Genomic DNA, 19,547 nt, shown 5'->3' on the forward strand with positions numbered 1-19,547 from the left:
ATCAATGTCATCTCCTACAGTCACTTGTTGAGCTTTATGTGATTGAAAATGAGCATATTCCTTCCCAAAGCCATATCCATGGACTGGGAGAGGGGATAATTCATAGCCCTCTAACTAGAGCCCTAAGGTCTCTTTTTTACTTTGGTGAGAGGGGTTGCTGTGCTCAGCCCAGGACCTGAGGGGGCCCAAAGCAGCACAGAGTCTAGTGATTTCTGTCCTACCTCCACAAAATAGATTAGATTAGATTACAGTGTGGAAACAGGCCCTTTGGCCCAACAAGTCCACACTGACCCGCCGAAGCGAAACCCACCCATACCCCTACATTTACCCCTTACCTAACACTACGGGCAATTTTAGTATGGCCAATTCACCTGACCTGCACATCTTTGTGACTGTGGGAGGAAACCGGAGCACCCGGAGGAAACCCACGCAGACACGGGGAGAACGTGCAAACTCCACACAGTCAGTCGCCTGAGGCGGGATATGAACCCGGATCTCTGGCGCTGCGAGGCAGCAGTGCTAACCACTGTGCCACCGTGCCGCCCACCCACTGTGCCACCGTGCCGCCCACCCACTGTGCCACCGTGCCGCCCACGGTGGCACAGTGGTTAGCACTGCTGCCTCACAGCGCCAGAGACCCGGGTTCAATTCCCGACTCAGGCGACTGACTGTGTGGAGTTTGCACATTCTCCCCGTGTCTGCATGGGTTTCCTCCGGGTGCTCCGGTTTCCTCCCACAGTCCAAAGATGTGCAGGTCAGGTGAATTGGCCATGCTAAATTGCCCGTAGTGTTAGGTTAAAGGGGTAAATGTAAGGGTATGGGTGGGTTGCGCTTCGGCGGGTCGGCGTGGACTTGTTGGGCCGAAGGGCCTGTTTCCACACTGTAAGTAATCTAATCTAAAAAAAAAATAGTTGCCCAGTTGTTCCCCACTACTCACAACTGCAAGTGGTACAGCCACAAAGGTTTGCTCTAATCTGTTACTGCAATATTCCTAACTCTACCCACGTCACAATGCCTTCGTTGCCTAGCAGCTTGTGGAGTAGCTGCACTGAAGCCGTGCCTTACTTTATGGATTGCCTGGTACGATTCGGACATAAATTTGGCACTAAAACCAAATACATCGGTTGTAACATGCACTCAAGTTAGAATTTCTAAATCAGGGATAAATTTACCGTACCTTTTGAATAACAGAAAATAGCTTGTTTGATATTGTCTTGTTCAAGGGACATTTCAGCCAATTTTACCCACTCCTCTGGGTCACTTGGATTCAGATGAGCTGCAATTAGTCCAAACTGCAGTGATTTTTCCATATCTCCTTGATCTTCATAAATCATTGCAAGAGTGGAAAAGGGCTCATAGGCAAGAGGAGCTAGACAAAGGAAAAAGTTATGCACAGTGTGTCAAAAGTGAGAATGTTTTGAACAATACATTAAGTTACTTCACTGTCTGTGCTAAGTGCCTTATTGCAGTAAACTGTTCACAATATCACAAAACATATTACATTCCTACTCTTTAAATGACAGAAAATGTAATCATATTGATATTTGAAAGACCATAATAAAATAACCAGTATATGTAACATAGATAAGAAGCATAGGACTGATGGATGAATGGGAGTTGGCTGAGATAGGTTACAGGCTGAAGTGTTCTGGATCAGCTCTTGCTCATATAGTTTAGTAAATAATAAGTTGGTCAGGTCTGCATTAGAATAGTCTGGTCTAATATTAATAAAGGCATGAACAAAGGTTTTTGCAGTAGACATGATGAATGAGGAGAAAAGTTGGTTGTATTATGCAGGTTAAAGTGAACAGGCTTAGAGTTAAGGCAGATGTGGTGAGAAGTTCACTCTGGTATCAAATATGTCAGCAAGATTGTGAAAACTCTGGGTCGTGCAAAACCAATTACCCTCATAGTAAAGAGAGATTTATGAACAGTAACAGCAAGAAATAAATAAAAAGTATAGTGCTGGAGAAACTCAGCTCACTGAGTTTTGAATGGACTTCTCAAATGTTAATTCTGACGTCTCACTCTGCATCTTCTGTGCAGATGTAACACTGTATTCTGCATTCTGTTCTGCTACCCTGATGCACTTTGTATAGTACAATCTGTATAGCACGCAAAAACAACATCTTAGTACGTGACAATAATAAATCAATCAATCAATATTAATTGTGTTTTTCTCTCCACAGAAGCTGCCATGCCTGCTGGGCTTCTCCAGCATGTTCTGTTTTTATTTCTGATCTCCAGCTTTTAAGAAAAAGCAAGTATTGCTGTAATTATACAGACCTTTCATGTAAGTGCAGTTGTGCAGTTTTTGTCTCCACATCTAAAAGAAAGGATTAGCTTACCTCAAAGGTGATGCTGCAAAACTTGACAAGGAGTTGTTCATAGGATGAAAGAGGTGTCTTAGAATGAAAGACTGAGTAAATTGAATCTACATTCTCTGAAGCAGAGAGAAATAATTGGTGATCTCATTCAAACATGCAAGATTCTGAATGGGACTGACGGGACAGAGAATGACAATAAGGTTTCCCCTGGCTGGGAAACCTAAAACTAGGGATTAGAATGGCTGAAGACAAAAAAATCTGAAAATGTATGACCAAAGACAAAAAAGCCTAAATTTTTCTTTCGTGATAAGGAATCCAGTCATGAATTCTGGGCTAAATTTTATAGTTCTTCACTTAACTGTCAGTTTCACCAAGTTTCTTGAAGGGTTGCTCCCAATGATGTCTCATGCAATTCTGACACATTTCCCAATGTAACCCACATAAGTCATGTCGCTATAAGATTCTGCTGTCAGAGGAGCAGCAAGAACTGGAGGAGGGAACCTGTGTTAGAGGAAATGAAGTCTTGAAGAACCAGAATCTGAGATTGAACAGAAGCAGCTCCGTCTTTCCAACATTCATTGCTCCTTCGATCAAAAATTAAATGCGAGTTCACTTTCTCACTGACAGGGAACTGCAATTCTTTTATAGCCTGTGTTGCACTAGGACATCAGAACATACAGATGGCACATTTCTGAGATTTCAGAAAACTATTAAATGTGGAAATTACCATGAATGAATATAAAAAGAAATTCTGAATTAATACCCGAGTATATTTTTCAAAGTGACTTCACCGAGTTTGGAGATCGATAATTTTGCAGATGATGGTCTGACCTTCAAACAGCATATAAACCAATAACGCTTGTACCTTGTCTAATGATTTCCATACACATCATCACTGCTTCTTCTCTATCTCCTCGTGCAAACCTAATATTAGCTTCTCCCATGAGACCTCTCAAAGCTTTAGGGAGTTTACTCCGAGGACGCCTCTCCTAAAATGTTTGAGGCGATGAGGGCAGAGAGAAAAACAAAAAGATTCAAGTTAAATTCCTAAGTCTTCAACGGTAACATATCGACAAACTCAAGCTTCTACATTCTACTTATAACTGTAACTTTTCAACAATTTGAACATATATGGAGTCAAGGGTACAAATAATGTACTGTGTCAAAGTTTGCAGATGACACTAAGATGAGTGGCAAAGCAAAATGTGTAGTGGACTGTGAAACTTTAAAGAATAATATAGATACTTGAAGTGAGTGAGCAAAGGTCTGGCAGATGGAGTACAATGTTAATAAATGTGAAGTCATCCATTTTTGATAGGAGCAACAGTGAAAAGGACTATTACTTGATATGCTTGCCTTCATTAGCCGGGGTATTGAGTATAAGAGCTGGCAAGTCATGTTAAAATTGCACAAGATGTTGGTTCGGCCGCATTTAGAATACTTTGTACAGTTCTGGGCGCCACATTACCAAAAGGATGTGGACGCTTTGGAGAGGATGCAGAGAAGGTTTACAAGGATGTTGCCTGGTATGGAAGGTGCTAGCTATGAAGAGAGGTTGAGTAGGTTAGGTTTATTTTAACTAGAAAAAAGGAGATTGAGGGGGGACCTGAAAAGACAGGGTGGATAGAGACAAGCTTTTTCCCAGGGTGACGGATTCACTAACGAGAGGTCACGCTTGCAAGGTGAGAGGTGGAACGTTTAAGGGGGATACACACGGTAAGTACTTCACACAGTGGGTGGTGGGCGTTTGGAACGCGTTGCCAACAGAGGCGGTAGAGGCAGGCACGGTAGATTCATTTAAGATGCATCTGAACAGATGCATGAGTAAGTGGGGAGCAGAGGGATACAAATGCTTAGGAATTGACCAACAGGTTTAGACAGTACATTTGGATCGGCTCAGGCTTGGAGGGGTCAAAGGGCCTATTCCTGGGCTGTAAATTTTCTTCGTTCTGTGAATGGTAAAAAGTTACAGCATGCTGCTATGCAGAAAGACTTAGGTGTCCTTGTGCATGAATCACAGAAAACTCGTCTGTAGGTACAACACGTAATTAGGAAGGCAAATGGAATTTTGCCCTTCATTGCTAAAGGGGTTGAGTTTAAAAGCAGGGAAGTTATGTTGCAGCTGTACAACATGCTGGTGAGGCCACACCTGGAGTACTGTGTGCAATCTTGGTCTCCTTACTTGAGAAAGGATGTTCTTGCACTAGAGGGGGTGCAGAGGAGGTTCACTAGATTGATTCTAGAGTTGAGAAAGTTGGCTTATGAGGAGACACTGAGTAGACTTGGATTATATTTATTGGAATTTAGAGAATGAGGGGGATCTTATAGAAATACAAGAAATTATGAAGGGAATAGATAAGATAGACTGGCAGGTGAAACTAGGACAAGAAGGCATAGCCTCAAAATTACGAGAACAGATTTAGGACTGAATTGACAAGGAGTTTCTTAACCAAGAGGGTTGTGAATGTATGGAATTCCCTGCCCAGTGAAATAGTTGACAGTACTTCAGTAAACGTTTTTAAAGCTAAGATAGATTTTTTTTAAACAATAAATGAATTAAGGGTTACGATGGGTACGTGGAGAGGGCGGGTACGTGGAGCTGAGGCCATGAAAAGATCAGCCATAATCTTATTGAATGGTGGACCAGGCTCGAAGGGCTGGCTGGCCTACTCCTGTCCTAGTTCTTATGTTCTCATCACATTAAGAAGAATAGGCTTCATCTGCTTATCTCCTCTGAAAATATTAAAAATAATATTAATATGTTCATAACTCTCAAGTCTCCTTCTCAACAGATGCTAATCCAATTCCCAGCTAAAAGTCTCAATTGAACAGGAATCAATTGTCTTTCCTGGGAGTTAACTATTTGCTTACTTTAAGCACCTTTATTTTAAGAAAACATTTGTTGCTAACTTATGCCATTGCACACTGTATCTCCATCCTCCCTTATATTAGTGGAATAAAGAAGTTTCAGGAAAAAAACATGATAACAAGCTTGAAAATAATTAGAGACAAGTATGCTTGAAGTAAACAAATATTGTCGTCTACTAATTTAAGTGCTGTGGTCTCTAGAAAATTAATGCTTCCCTTGAGTTTGTGATTTTAACCTTAATGGAGTGGTGACGTCTTTTGAGGATCCCAATGAATTCTTCTAATTCTGCTTGTGTGCGAGATCCATACACCCCATACATCAGCACAAATACAGTCGTTAATGTTCTGATATAAATGCACAACCTCGCAAAAGAGTTATTGAGAATGCAAACGAAGTCCCTGAAAATCAAAACTAAGCCATTGAAAAAAAATTATTTTGATTCTCCTCTACACCATTACCCTTCAGAAATGGCCTCACCATATTGAGAATTTATCATAAATAATCTGACATACTGTAATATATTTGTGATGACCCAAAAGGTCTCGCATTTCCTAATTTTTCTGGGATTCAAACTATACAAATTATGGACAATTCTACCTGGAAAGATTCATAAATAGTAATTCAAAGAGCAATTTCAGATTATTGTTAAAAGTTTATTAATTTCAAAATTTAAACTAAAGTTTCAAATCATAGTATCTATTGTGTTTAAAAGTATATAAGAGATTACATTTTTATACTCATTGGCATTACTAAAGGGTTTTTTCCTCAGAAAGTGGTTTTCACACTCAATTAATTTCAATGTAGCATCTTCTATGTGCTGAGTGTTGCAATTTGCTCACCCTTTGCATTTTCTTATGTTCCCGGTGTAGCTCCATTTCTAAGGCAAAAACTTCTCCAGCAGAGAGCTGTTCACTTTGTTCCTGTTCCTCATCATCATCATCACTTACATGATCACCAAACATCGAAGCAAAAACCCGATGGACAGACTTGCTAACACCATCAGAAGTTTCTTCTGCAGAATAAACAATTGCTAATTTTGAATTTGTGCTTGTTTAGAGGAAGTTAAATATTCACAACTAAAGTTGAAATAAAAACAAAGACAGTTAACAATTCACTGTATATTTTATAATAATAGGATTTTCACCCTTTACGTGTTTTAGGAAATGTAGTCTCTTCATTTTTTATCATCTTCCAGTACCAGACTTAATTCGGGATCATAAAATCATCCAAAGGAGAATACTATTGGATTTGAAACGTTATCTCTATTTTTCTCTCTCTACGAATGCGGACAGATCTTTTTGAGTCTCTTGCATGGTTTGCTTTTATATCATAAAATCATTATATCATAAATAGTAACACTATACTAATTTACAAAGGTTCTTTTTAATGTGTGCCCTGCACCCAGAACAAGTTGGAGAAACTGTAAAAATTGGCTTAGGATAACCTTTTCCATCAGGCTGACACTTCATAACAACTGTTAGTACATGTCAAAATAATTCAAACTGCGAAGTGCTTTTGAATAGCTGATGCTGTGAGAGATGGTATATGAATGAAGTCTTTCCTTCACTCAAATGGATATTTAATATTCAAAACATTAGTTACTATCAAATATTTTATTACCAATGCAATATTGCAAACTGCAAACAAAACCATTGAACACAGCTGTGTCCTATTTGTAAACTGATCCAAGTATGTGTTCCCAGCCACACATGGGAGTGAATATATCAAATTAAGTGTATCAGTCCCGCTCTATTTGCCTTACCAAAATGCAACACTTCACACTTATCTAAATTAAACTCCATCTGCCATTCCTTGGCCCATTGGCCTATCTGATCAAGGTCCTGTTGTACTCTGAGATACAGATGTTTCTACACCAAAACAACATTTTCAATGCAAACTAGGGCATTGAAATGGAGTAGCTCAAAGTACATTTACGCACAGTGTAAAACCCATTTAAACCACTTGATTTCAATTTTGATGGGATTCATCAGGATTTCTGAGGGAAGTTAGGATGGAGATACCAGGGGCTCAAACCATAATCTTTCAACTCTCCTTGGATATGGGAGCATTGCCAGACTACTGGAGGATTGCAACTGTTACAGACCTGTTCAAAACAAGGAGAGAAGTATAAATCTGATGACTACAGATATATCAGTCTAATAACAGTTAAAGAATTAATTATTGTCAGAACAGAATTAATTTTCACTGGGGAATCATAATTAAGTAAAGTCAAGTTACCATTGTTCCAGAGGACCCCAGGGTTGCTGGGAGATGACTGGTTAACCCCTAAGGCAAGGGCTGAAGTTGAGAAAACAGGACCTTCATGGTGACCTCAGCTGGTACAGGAATTAAACCCAAGCTGTTAGCATCACTCCTCATCACAAATCACCATCAGCCATCTGAGCCGTATAGTAAGGGACAACCAACATGGATACAATAAAGATCAGTCATTTCTGACTAAACTTCCTTATTGAACACTTTAATCAAATAACAGAGTGAATTGATGAAGGTAGTCCAATGGGTGTATTTACACTTTCAAAACACATTTGGTAATACCATATAAAAGAATTCTTCAGAAGATATGTTATTATAAGAATGTAATTGGCCATGTGCCAGGAGGCAGAAAATAGAGGTGAATGGACATTCCTCCAACTCGAGAAAGACATGGAGTGGCATGCCCTAAAGCTAGTATTAGGATCTTTGGTCATCATTATATAGAAATGATATGGATTTGATTATAGGAAATACAGTTTCCTACTTTGAAGATGGTATAAAACTTGGCAATTTAGTAAACAGAAAGCAGAAGCATGCCAATTTTCAGGAACACTGACCGAATATTGAAATGGGTGGACACATTGAAGATACAATTCAATATAAGTATGTATAGAGTGTATGCTTGAAAAGAAACAACATGGAGGAGTTATGTAGTGGACAGAGAAGGTTATCTCAGAGTACAAAAGGACCTTGATCAGATAGGCCAATGGGCCAAGGAATGGCAGATGGAGTTTAATTTAGATAAGTGTGAAGTGTTGCATTTTGGTAAGGCAAATAGAGCAGGACTGATACACTTAATGACAGGGCCCTGGAGAGTGTTGCCGAGCAAAGAAACCTTGAGGTGCAGCTTCGTAGTTTCTTAAAGTGGAGTCGCACGTACCAGGGTAGTGAAGAAGGCTTTAGGTATGCGTGCCTTAATTGGTCAGTGTTTTGAGTGGGGAGTTGGGATGTCATTTTGTGGCTGGAAAGGAAATTGGCTAGGCCACTTTTGGAATAATGCATTCAAGTCCAGACTCCCTGCTATAGGAAAGATGTTGTTAAACTTGAAAAGAGTGCATAAAAGATTTACAAGGGTGTTGTCAGGGTTGGAGGGTTTAAGCTATAGGGAGAAGCTAAATATGCTGGGGCTATTTTGCCTTGTGTTGAAGGTTAAGAGGTGATGTTATAGAGATTTATAAAATCATAAAGGGCATGGATGGGATGAATAGCCAAGGTCTTTTCCTCAGGCTAGGGGAGTCCAAAACAAGGAGGTATAGGTTGAAGGTTGAAGGTGAAAGGGGAAAGATTTTAAAGACACCTAAGGAGCAACTTTTTCACACATAGGGTGATGCATGTATGGAATGAGCTGCCAGAGGAGGTGGTGGAGGCTGATACAATTACAACATTTAAAAGGCATCAAGTTGGGTATATGAATAGAAAAGGTTTAGAGGGAAATGGGCCAAATGGGACTAGATTAATTTAGGATATCAGTTATCATGATTGAGTTTGACTGAAAGGTCAGTTTCCATGTTGTACAGTTCTACGACTCTATAATCGAAATGGTATTATTTTGAGATGGGTGCAAAAGCAGAGGAATCTGGAAGCACATTTTCATAAGTCTTCGAAGGTGGCAAGGAAGTTGCCAGGATGGTTAGGTAAATATTTTGGACACATACCTTTGTGAATAGGAGCATTGAATAGTGGGGATTTATGGAATTTGTGGGCATTTATACATGGAATATTGGAGATTTCAGTTACTTGGACAGGATAGTTTTTTTTTCCTCTTTGTACCATAGAAGGTTATAGGAAGACCTAACAGATGCAATCAAATCAGAAATGGCTGTGATAATTCAAGTAGGGAGAAACACTAGCTGCTTATCCATCGGAAGTGTGCTTCCTTTAAGTACATGAGGAAAGCAATGGGAAACTAACTGATGCAATTTTTTTTCAAATTTAATTGCTCATGGATTTTAAACATGGGAGACTCCTATAAAATAAGATCACAAGTGTGTCAATAATGAGAGGTCACAGATTTTTAAAAATTAACAAAAGAAAGGAAATAAGGAAAAAACTAATTCACACCAACAGTTGTTATGATGTGGAACACATTACCTGAAAGAGTGATGAAATCAGATTCACAGTAATTTCAAAGGGCAACCAGACAAGTATTTAAATAGAACTAACTTTCAGGGTTAATGGGAAAAATGTAAGCTAGAAGTCTTTCATACAACTGGGATGACAACAGCTGAATGTGTGATCTCCTTTTGTGCTGTAACGCTTTATGATGAGTCAGATATAAAAATTACACGAGGTCTGTCTGAACGAGACAAAGGGTGGCAAGTTGAAGCAAACACATTATATAAAGTTGAGGAACCTTCAATTTTCTCTCATCTCCAGTTGAATTTTGGAGATTACACACATGGTGTTTAAATGGAAACTTCTTCACACGTGAAGGATATCAAAGTCATTTGAGACGTAGGGAGTGGTCATTCCTGCCCATTTGCAAATCTCCAGAATCCCTTGTGATGGTCCCATTCTCAGAATTATGAAGCATCGATATTTGGTGGCGAACGGTGACACTTTTGGGAAACACTGGCTACTTATCCATCAGGAAGTGTGCTTCCTTTAAGTACATGAGGAAAGCAACGGGAAACTAACTGATGCAATATTTTTTCAAATTTAATTGCTCATTGATGTTAAACATGGGAGACTCCTATCAGAGAGGAAAGCACAAGATCACAAGTCATGGAGAAATGAGCACAATACTTGTCCTTATGTTTCCTACCTTACAACAGGGACTGCACTTCAAAATGTACTTTATTGGCTGTATATGCTAGGCGACAAATAGTTATAGCAAAAAGCACTATTTAAATACCAGGTCGTTTTTTTTTTTATCTTCGACAGATTACGACAATTACATATCAGAAAGCAGTTCTCACTGCTTCAGCAAAAATCAGATTTTAACAAAGATTATTGTTACTTGGAAACTTGGCTTTGAAAATGAAGGAAAATGAATTTCACTTACTATTTCTGACAGAGTTCGATGTGCATTTTTTTTAAAGATGTCAGAAAGTCAATGAGTTTAAAAAGTAGTTTCAAAAAGATCATTCTACTAAATAAGTTAGTTGATTGTGCTCAAGGCACTATATTGACGAAAGTTACTGTTTTAAATGCAAGACATCAAGTAGGATGTAACCCACTTCACAGTAGGAGCAGACCCTGCTAAATCTATATTATCTAGCTTGCCAAATGCTTTACCAATTAGAAATTTACAATGTGTAAATGGTATCATTTAATTGAATAAACCAAAATAATTTTTATGTTTTAATTTTCTATATACCATAGCAACATCTATAATTTCTTGCTTGAAAAGTGGCACTGACAAGCTTTTCTAAATTAGATTAATGATGTACCTAAATCATTTGGTTTTTGCTTGTTTCGGCTGTGAGGAGCCCTGGAAGGGCCAACTTGATCTTCAACTGCAGTGATTTCTGCTTCATCTTCAGTCACTCCATCACCAACGGCTTCCTAAACAAAAAACACTTATCACATTGGGACATTTGTTAGGCCACTGTTGGAATATTGTGTGCAATTCTGGTCTCCTTCCTATCGGAAAGATGTTGTGAAACTTGAAAGGGTTCAGAAAAGATTTACAAGGATGTTGCCAGGGTTGGAGGATCTGAGCTACAGGGAGAGGCTGAACAGGCTGGGGCTGTTTTCCCTGGAGCGTCGGAGACTGAGGGGTGCCCTTATAGAGGTTTACAAAATTATGAGGGACATGGATAGGATAAATAGACAAAGTCTTTTCCCTGGGGTCGGGGAGTCCAGAACTAGAGGGCATAGGTTTAGGGTGAGAGAGGAAAGATATAAAAGAGACCTAAGGGGCAACTTTTTCACGCAGAGGGTGGTACGTGTATGGAATGAGCTGCCAGAGGATGTGGTGGAGGCTGGTACAATTATAACATTTAAGAGGCATTTGGATGGGTATATGAATAGGAAAGGTTTGGACCGAAGGGTCTGTTTCCATGCTGTACATCTCTATGACTCTATATCATATTCATAGCAAACACATATCATAGATGAAAATATGTTAAAATCATGCATCCATTTCATATTTCCTTGTTTTTTTAACCAATTATAAAATTAACACACTTACAATATAAGTACAGTGAGCTCACACCTAAAAATGCTCAATTCAGGTAATCATGAACAAAATTTACATTTACCACATCATTAACAGTCAATTTCAATTCTCATTTAGCACAAAATGCTTCTCCTCCAAGTTTTACTCCAATTCCTAAAATCTTTACATCAGACTGTTGATCCATCTCGTACCCTCATCCAAAATATAAGATATTTCCTCATTTGAGAAAAAAAAAGATTCTCTGCAATAATACGCTGAGAATGTTGAGAACATTTACTACTTATACAGAACTTTGAAATATCACAAAGGCAAATTTCATTTCCAGTCAGACACCATCTTAACTCAGAAAAATATCCTTTACGGTCACTCAGTTAAAATTCTGCAACTCATTCATCAACATCCAAATGGATGGGCTTACATCACAAGAATTGCAGTGGTTTAAGAAAACAGCTATCTAAAACAAAATCAATTCACTCACAGGAAAATCATCCAAAAACATGCTCTTGAGGCAATTAGAACTTCAAACTAACCACTGGTGTATTTTACATAAAATATATGAATTATCTGCATATTCCTTTCACTGTCAGTCATTAGATTCTAATACTTCCAGATTATAGTACAACATTACCTGTGCAGTAGAGGTCAAAGAACTTGTGGCATAGTGATAGTATCCCTATGTCTATAAATGTAATTCCAATTTCCAGCCCGCTCTCACCATCTCTGATTCTTCCCTTCTCATTGTCAACATGTGTTTCCATTTCTGGAGATAGGCTGGCCACAAATATCCACTACAAACCACTGTCTCCCACAGTTACCTTGACTATGCATGCTCACATACTACTTCTAGTAAAGACTCCATTCTGTTGTCCCAGTTCCTCTGTCTCTGTCACATCTGTTCTGATGATGCTAATGCCAAAATGTCCACCTTCTTACTCAACCAAGCATTCCCCAGCACCATAGTTGACAGGGCCCTCAGCCAAGTCTGACCCATCTCCAACATGTTAGCTTCCACACTCTCTCATCCTTCCCACCATAGCGATAGGGGGGCTCCTTATCCTCACCTACCATCTCACCAGCATCCACAGGTAGAAGATCATTAGCCACTATTTCTGCCAGCCCAGCAGGATGCCACTACTAGACATATATTTCCTCCCCTCTCTTGTCACTGTTCCCTCCAGGACACCCTGGTCCACTCCTTCAGTCCCAACACCACCCCACACAGTCCCCATGGTATTCTCCACGCAACCACAGAAGGTGTAATACTGTCCATATACTTCCTCCTTCTTCAGTATCCAAAGTCCCTAACACAACTTCCAGGTGAAGCTGTGCTTTACCCACACTTCACTCAATCCAGTCCACCGTTTTCGCTGCTCACGATGTGGACGTCTCGATGTTGGGGAAAGAAAGCTTGGACTGGGTAACTGCTTTGCAGGAAGTTAAAAATCACAACACCAGGTTATACTCCAACAGGTTTATTTGGAAACTCTCAGAGTGCCACTCCTTGTTCAGGTGGTTGTGGAGAAGGACCACAAGACACAGAATTTATAGCAAAAAATTACAGTGTCATGCAAGTAAAATTATATACTTACCAAACCTCAATTGCCCAAATAAACCTGTTGGACGATAACCTGATGTTGTGTGATTTTTAACTTAGTCCACCCCAGTCCAACACTGGCTCCTCCACATCATGCTTCGCAGAACACGTTCTATCCACAAAAAAGACTCTGAGCTTCCAGTTGCCTGCCATTTGAACACACCACTTTGTTCCCTGGCCAACATCACTGTCTCAGGCTTGCTGCAGTGCTCCAGCGAAACTCAGCACAAGCTGGAAGAATAGCACCTCATTTTCCGCTTGGGAACTGTGCAATCTTCTGGACTCAATATCAAGTTCAACATGTCCTTACCCTAACCCCACACACCAGGCCTTGTTATCACATAGTCTGCTATTACACACTACCCATCGTTAGCTACAAATAGACCCCATTAGCTATTATTCATTCTCCTAGGCTGTTATCCATTCCTTTGTTTGTCCAACTGTTCTTCTCTCTCTTTGGGCTCTATTGACCTATCATTTATTCAGTGGCCCCTCCCCCACTATCTTCTGCATAAAAACTACTCTTCTCTAACTACAATCGGTTCAAAAGAATGGTCACTGGATTCAAAACATTAACTCTGATTTCTCCGCACAGATGTTGCCAGACCTGCTGAGATTTTCCAGCAATTTGTTTTTGTTCCTGATAGCATACCTGCCTGCGTCAGAAGTTTTCAAGTGCCACTCTATGACTTGATGGCAAAACAGGTTAGTATCAATTTTCAAATCTTTCCAACATATGCCAATGGCACACAGTAAGAGTGGGAAATACTCCTGGTCAGACATGTAATGTTTTGGGCTCCAACATGCACATAAAATTTATGCTGCCACAACAAATTGTACTTTTTCTGAGGGAGAAGAGAGGATCCAGGTGGTTCAGATTGCTGAACAGCTGGTGTAGATCAGACCTGCCTCCAAGCAGAGAATTAATTATGAGAAAGCAAAGGCTCCTATTTCTAATTTGGCTCCTCTGAACTTCTACTAATACCTCTTTACACACAGCTTGCCCATGGTATCAATGTGAAAAAGTTAAGTCAGTAAATCTCCTTGTTAAGGTTGTAACATTAGAGAATTTAGTACACCAAGCTAATTAATTAATTTGTGAACATCTGGCAGTTACACATAGTGAATATATGCCTGAGGTCTTACAGTCACATTGTTTATGAATGTTAGTTATCTGTCTTTCTGATACATTTGTGCATGCATATATTTTATTCAATTTATCAAGAAGAAAATGATTAGTTTGAGGAAGGACTGCATTGAGTTAACACTCGGTGAGTAAAGGAGGTGTATGCATTCTGCTCAGGGCCTTGGAAAAGGGGCTGTATATAATGCACACCAAAGATGATTATGATAAGCAGGATATTTTTGTGGCTGGTGACTGAGTAACAAATTCACCTCTGAATCAAACTGTTGTGAGTTCAAGCCCCATGCAATAATTTAAATATAGAAGGCTGAAGCTTCTGCCAAGTGGCAATCATTTCCAGCACAAACATTATTGGGGGGGAATAGGCTATAATGATAGGTGGGTAAAAGACTTTAATACCATATGGTTCATGACTTTTCCCCCACATGGGGTGACTCCATAAGACCTAGGAGTGGAAGTAAGGCCATTTGGCCCATCGAGTCCACTCCGTCATTCAATCATGGCTGATGGGCATTTCAACTCCACTTACCCGCATTCTCCCCATAACCCTTAATTCCTTGTGGCATCAAGAATTTATCAATCTCTGCCTTGAAGACATTTAGCGTCCCGGCCTCCACTGCACTCTGCGGCAATGAATTCCACAGGCTGAAGAAATGTCTCCGCATTTCTGTTCTGAATTTACCCCCTCTAATTCTAAGGCTGTGTCCGCAGGTCCTAGTCTCCTCGCCTAACGAAAACAATTTCCTAGCGTCCACCCTTTCCAAGCCATGTATTATCCTGTAACTAGTCCAGAACTAGAGGGCATAGGTTTAGAGTGAGAGGGGAAAATTTAAAAGGAGCCTAAGGGGTAACTTAGTCACACAGGTGGTGCTTGTATGGAATGGGCTGCCAGAGGAAGTGGAGGCTGGTACAATTACAATATTTAAAAGGCATCTGAATGTGTGTATGAATAGAATGGGTTTAGAGGGATATGGGCCAAGTGCTGGAAGATGGGACTAGATTAGGTTAGGATATCTGATCAGTGCAGACGATTGGAACCGAAGGGACTGTTTCCATGCTGTACATCTCTGTGACTCTATGTAGGGTAGCGAGTAAGTGTGGGTGGGATTTGGATGTTGAAACTTTATTGCTGGAACAGCACAGCAGGTCAGGCAGCATCCAGGGAACAGGAGATTCGACGTTTCGGGCACAGGCCCTTCTTCAGGAATGAGCATCCAGGGAACAGGAGATTCGACGTTTCGGGCACAGGCCCTCCAGCATCTGCAGACCTCAGTTTCTCCTGGGATTTGGATGTGCCAGGTCAGAGTTTGTATCTGACCAGAGTATTCCACAAGGGTTCAGAGGCAGGGCATCAATGTGAGTGATATGCAGTGGGGGGGGGGGAGGTGGGTATCAGTTTTACAACAGACTAGGAGTTAGAGCAAGTCGTGCTCCCCTTATCCCCAACAACAATGAAGCTAAGTCGGAACCATCAAGTCTCCAGCTCTAAAGCAGAGGTTTGTAGACGCTGGGCAATTATCCATCAGAAGTTTAAATGTCCCAGTAATAACCAATTAACAATCTCCGACCGTCTGAAGACGGAAATATCTGGTCCTTAACGCAGGCTGACACTTGGGTGAAGAACAGTCCCACTGTCCAAAGTTGTGCAGGCCAGGTGAATTGGCCATGCTAAATTGCCCGTAGTGTTAGGTAAAGGGGTAAATGTAGGGGTCTGGGTGGGTTACGCTTCGGCGGGTCGGTGTGGACTTGTTGGGCCGAAGGGCCTGTTTCCACGCTGTAATGTAATCTGTAATCTAACTGTGACTGTTTAACACTGAAAGGTGCGATTAGACGTGTCCTCTGGGATGATGGATAAAAGATGTTGTTGTAAAGGACAGTGGGTTTCGGGGGGGGGGAGAGAACTGTTCGAGTCTCTCACCCTTTCTGTGGCTTTCCTCTCCTCCCGGAGCCGTTCAAATTCCTCAAATGTGATCTTTCCTTCCAAGTAGTCGATCAGCTCGGGGCTAAAGCCAGACATTTTCGACCCGGACAGATTACAGTGTGACACTCCTCTCTCAGTCCTTTCAGCCTGTACCGTCCGATGGAACGCGGAGGCCGTATGTTTGTTCCGGGCTTTCCATTCCCCCTCCTTTAAAAAGGCCTGATTTTCTGGTCCCTTTGGTCCTTGCTTCGATTTTCATATACTTTCATACAGAAAGTTATAAATTATCTCCTCATTGTTCAACTGTTTTCATTGGCAACTTATTGTGACCAGAGCCTAGTTCAAGTGGTTGACATGATCTTGTAATTTATTATGAAATTTCTTCAAAACTGACAGACTTCAAATGTAAAACTGAAGTCTGTTTTAAACAAATGAAGTGGAGGAAATCATTTCTTTAACGGACTTTGATTCTGGGCATGAAATGGAGATGCAATTAAAGAGACACAATTTTTAGTTTTGTTTTGGTTTTTTGTTCTTCGGTTGTATGTCAAGTTGATGTGGCCAATGCAACATTGATTGCCTTGGTGTGCTGAGGAGAAAAACTGGATTTATGTTGAGTCTTTCATGATTTTAATGTCATGATTGTAATGAGGGTCAGCCAGGAATAAGAGTTCCCTGACTGGGGCTGTCAACCTGGTCCAATCCAGGAGCCCTTGCCGATAGATGAAGAGGAGTGTTAGATGTTAGTTTGGATCAAGGGGATAATGGCAGGAAAGAAAATCGGCTCTGGTCATTCTGGGTTATACTAATGTCAGTTCATAGGTTGGTGGTGGGTCAGGTCAAGAGGGATTATGGTACTCACCAGTTATGCTGGCTGATCTGAGTTAGACTAAGTATTAACCAGGATAAGACCTGCATTTCTGGCCAAAGTCTCTGCTACAGAGCTTAGAGCTGGAAACTTTAATGGAGGGCACTGAAAATGAATCCATTGAAAGTTTAGGTTGCCTATGCAATTTCAGCATATTTTCTTTTGTGTGCATGCAATGTGAGTATACTGCTCAGGCCAGTGTTTATTGTCCATTTCTAAAAGCCCCTGAGAAGGTGGTGGTGGTGAGCTACCTTCTTAAACTGCTGCTGTCCAATTGGCGCAGGTAAAGAATGCTGTTAGGGAGAGTTCCACGATTTTGATTCTGTATCATTGAAGGAACAGTGATATAATTCCAAATCTGGACAGTGAGTACCTTTTTGTAGGGATACTTGCAGATAGTGGTGTTCCCATGCTGCCTTTGTCCTTTGAGATAGTAGATTTGGATTTGGATAGTGATGTCTAAGAAAGCTTGATGAATTTTTCCTGAATATCTTGTGGATAGTACACACTACTGCTACTGAGTGGCAGTGGTGGAGAGACTAAATGTATTTATGGACGTGGTGCCAGTCAAGTGAATGTCTGTTTTTTTTTTCCTGGATGGTGTCAAGCTTCTTCAATGTTTTTTGATCTGCACTCATCCAGGCAAGTGAGAAGTATTCCATCAGACTCCTGACTTGTGCCTTGTAGATGGTGGTTAGGTTTTGGAGAGTCAAGATGTGAATTACTCACTGTATGATTCCTAGCTTCTGACCTGCTGTTGTAGACATGTACTTGTATTACTGATCCAGGTACAGTTTTTGTCAATGTTAGCTGCAGCCTATTGATAGTGGAGTTTCAATGATGGTGATTCCATTGAATGTCAAGGGGTGATGGTTAGATTCTCTTGTGGAGATGGTCATTATCTGGCACTTGTATGGTGTAAATGTTACTTGACACTTGCCTGTCCTACTCTGAATATTGCACATGAGTACATCAGAACCTTCACTGGTTTCTGTCATGCATCTCCCAACAATATAGGTACTGAAAAACTTGTGCCATTATCTAGTCTGCACACCATAAATTTACCACCATAAATAGCAATTAAATAAATGACTCTGCTTGAGGTGTCAGTTCAATATTGCATTTTGACTGTTTTCCTTCTCTTTTCTTTTTACAGGATCTTTTACATTCATGTATGAGGGCAGATGATGCCTAGTTTAATGCCTCAGCTAAAAAGGTGGCATTAGACCTTCTGGAACCACTACAGTTCAGATGGTGTTGATGCACCACCAATTGTCAGATGACCTTTTTCACGATTCAAACTGAAGAAAATGAAGATTAAGATCTGTGCCTCAATCATCTGGTTTTGTTGGTTCATCTGCAAGAGATCCTGGAAGGGCAATCCCACTGTGATTCTAAAGTAGTGCCAACATATGTCCGAATTTGGTTGACATATAAATTGGAAAGAAACATGGAGTTGATGGTGTTCTCATTCTTTAGTGTAAGAAATCTACAGTCCTTATCTCCATACTACTTGATGCATCGCACACCCATCACTAACCAGCAGCACTCCCAGATGCTTGAAACCTAACACTCATGTACTCTACCTCAGGCTTGTGCATGTATGAGTATCAAACATGCCTTTCACTGCCTCTAACTGGTCAGCTATGGCATCATCCAAACACCGTGCTATTCTACCTTACCTCCTGTAGGTAGTAGTGGAATGCACTAGATTAGATTCCCTACACTGTGGAAACAGCCTCTTCGGTCTAACAAGTTCACATCGACCCTCCGCAGAGCAATCCACCCAGACCCATTCCCCTACATTTACCCCTTCACCTAACACTACAGGCAATCTAGCATGGCCAATTCACCTAACTTGCACATCTTTGGACTGTGGGAGGAAACCGGAGCACCTGGAGGAAACCCACACAGACAAGGAGAGAATGTGCAAACTCCACACAGACAGTGCCCAAGGCGGGAATTGAACCTGGGTCTCTGGCGCTGTAAGGCAGCAGTGCTAACCACTGCCACTCTAGCATAGCCAATTTTCCTAACCTGCACATCTTTGGACTGTGGGAGGAAAGCAGAGCACCCAGAGGAAACCTTTGCAGCCACAGGCAGAATGTGCAAACTCCACACAAACAGTCACCCAAGGCTGGAATTGAACCTGGGTCTCTGATGCTGTGAGGCAGCAATGCTAACCACTGAGCCACCATGTTGCCTTAATAGAAAGAAGCAGTGCAGAATTGATAAGGATATGGACACCTGCATCTTTGAATCCTGCAAAGAAGTTTGCTTTTAACATCACTGGGAGACCACTTGGCACCTAGAATCATTGAGGAGAAAGTGAGGACTGCAGATGCTGGAGGTCAGAGCTGAAAATGTGTTGCTGGAAAAGCGCAGCAGGTCAGGCATCACCCAAGGAGCAGGAGTACCGACATTTCG

General features: G+C 40.8%; 1 protein-coding gene and 1 long non-coding RNA gene across 3 annotated transcripts in view; one reads left to right on the plus strand and one right to left on the minus strand.

Moving 5' to 3' along the window:
- gtf3c3 (general transcription factor IIIC, polypeptide 3) overlaps positions 1 to 16,391 on the minus strand; it is a 54,774-nt gene extending 38,383 nt beyond the window's left edge. The window contains exons 1-5 of one of the 2 annotated variants that reach the window (XM_043692905.2): positions 16,250 to 16,391; positions 10,863 to 10,977; positions 6,036 to 6,208; positions 3,193 to 3,316; positions 1,178 to 1,369 (exon numbers count right to left, since the gene is read on the minus strand). In XM_043692905.2, coding sequence (XP_043548840.2) covers positions 1,178 to 1,369; positions 3,193 to 3,316; positions 6,036 to 6,208; positions 10,863 to 10,977; positions 16,250 to 16,348 — 703 coding nt within the window. In that variant the 5' untranslated portion in view covers positions 16,349 to 16,391. The other variant, XM_087988690.1, reaches the window with a different exon arrangement.
- LOC122551270 (uncharacterized) lies at positions 15,705 to 18,575 on the plus strand. Its single transcript, XR_006312071.2, has 2 exons — positions 15,705 to 15,827; positions 18,277 to 18,575. It is a non-coding gene; the product is annotated as an uncharacterized LOC122551270 (long non-coding RNA).
- The last annotated feature ends 972 nt before the right edge of the window (positions 18,576 to 19,547 follow it).

The sequence above is a fragment of the Chiloscyllium plagiosum genome, unplaced genomic scaffold (genome assembly GCF_037043375.1).
Source record: "Chiloscyllium plagiosum isolate Xiang-an unplaced genomic scaffold, Cpla_swu_hap1 HiC_scaffold_7, whole genome shotgun sequence".
NCBI lineage: Eukaryota > Metazoa > Chordata > Chondrichthyes > Orectolobiformes > Hemiscylliidae > Chiloscyllium > Chiloscyllium plagiosum.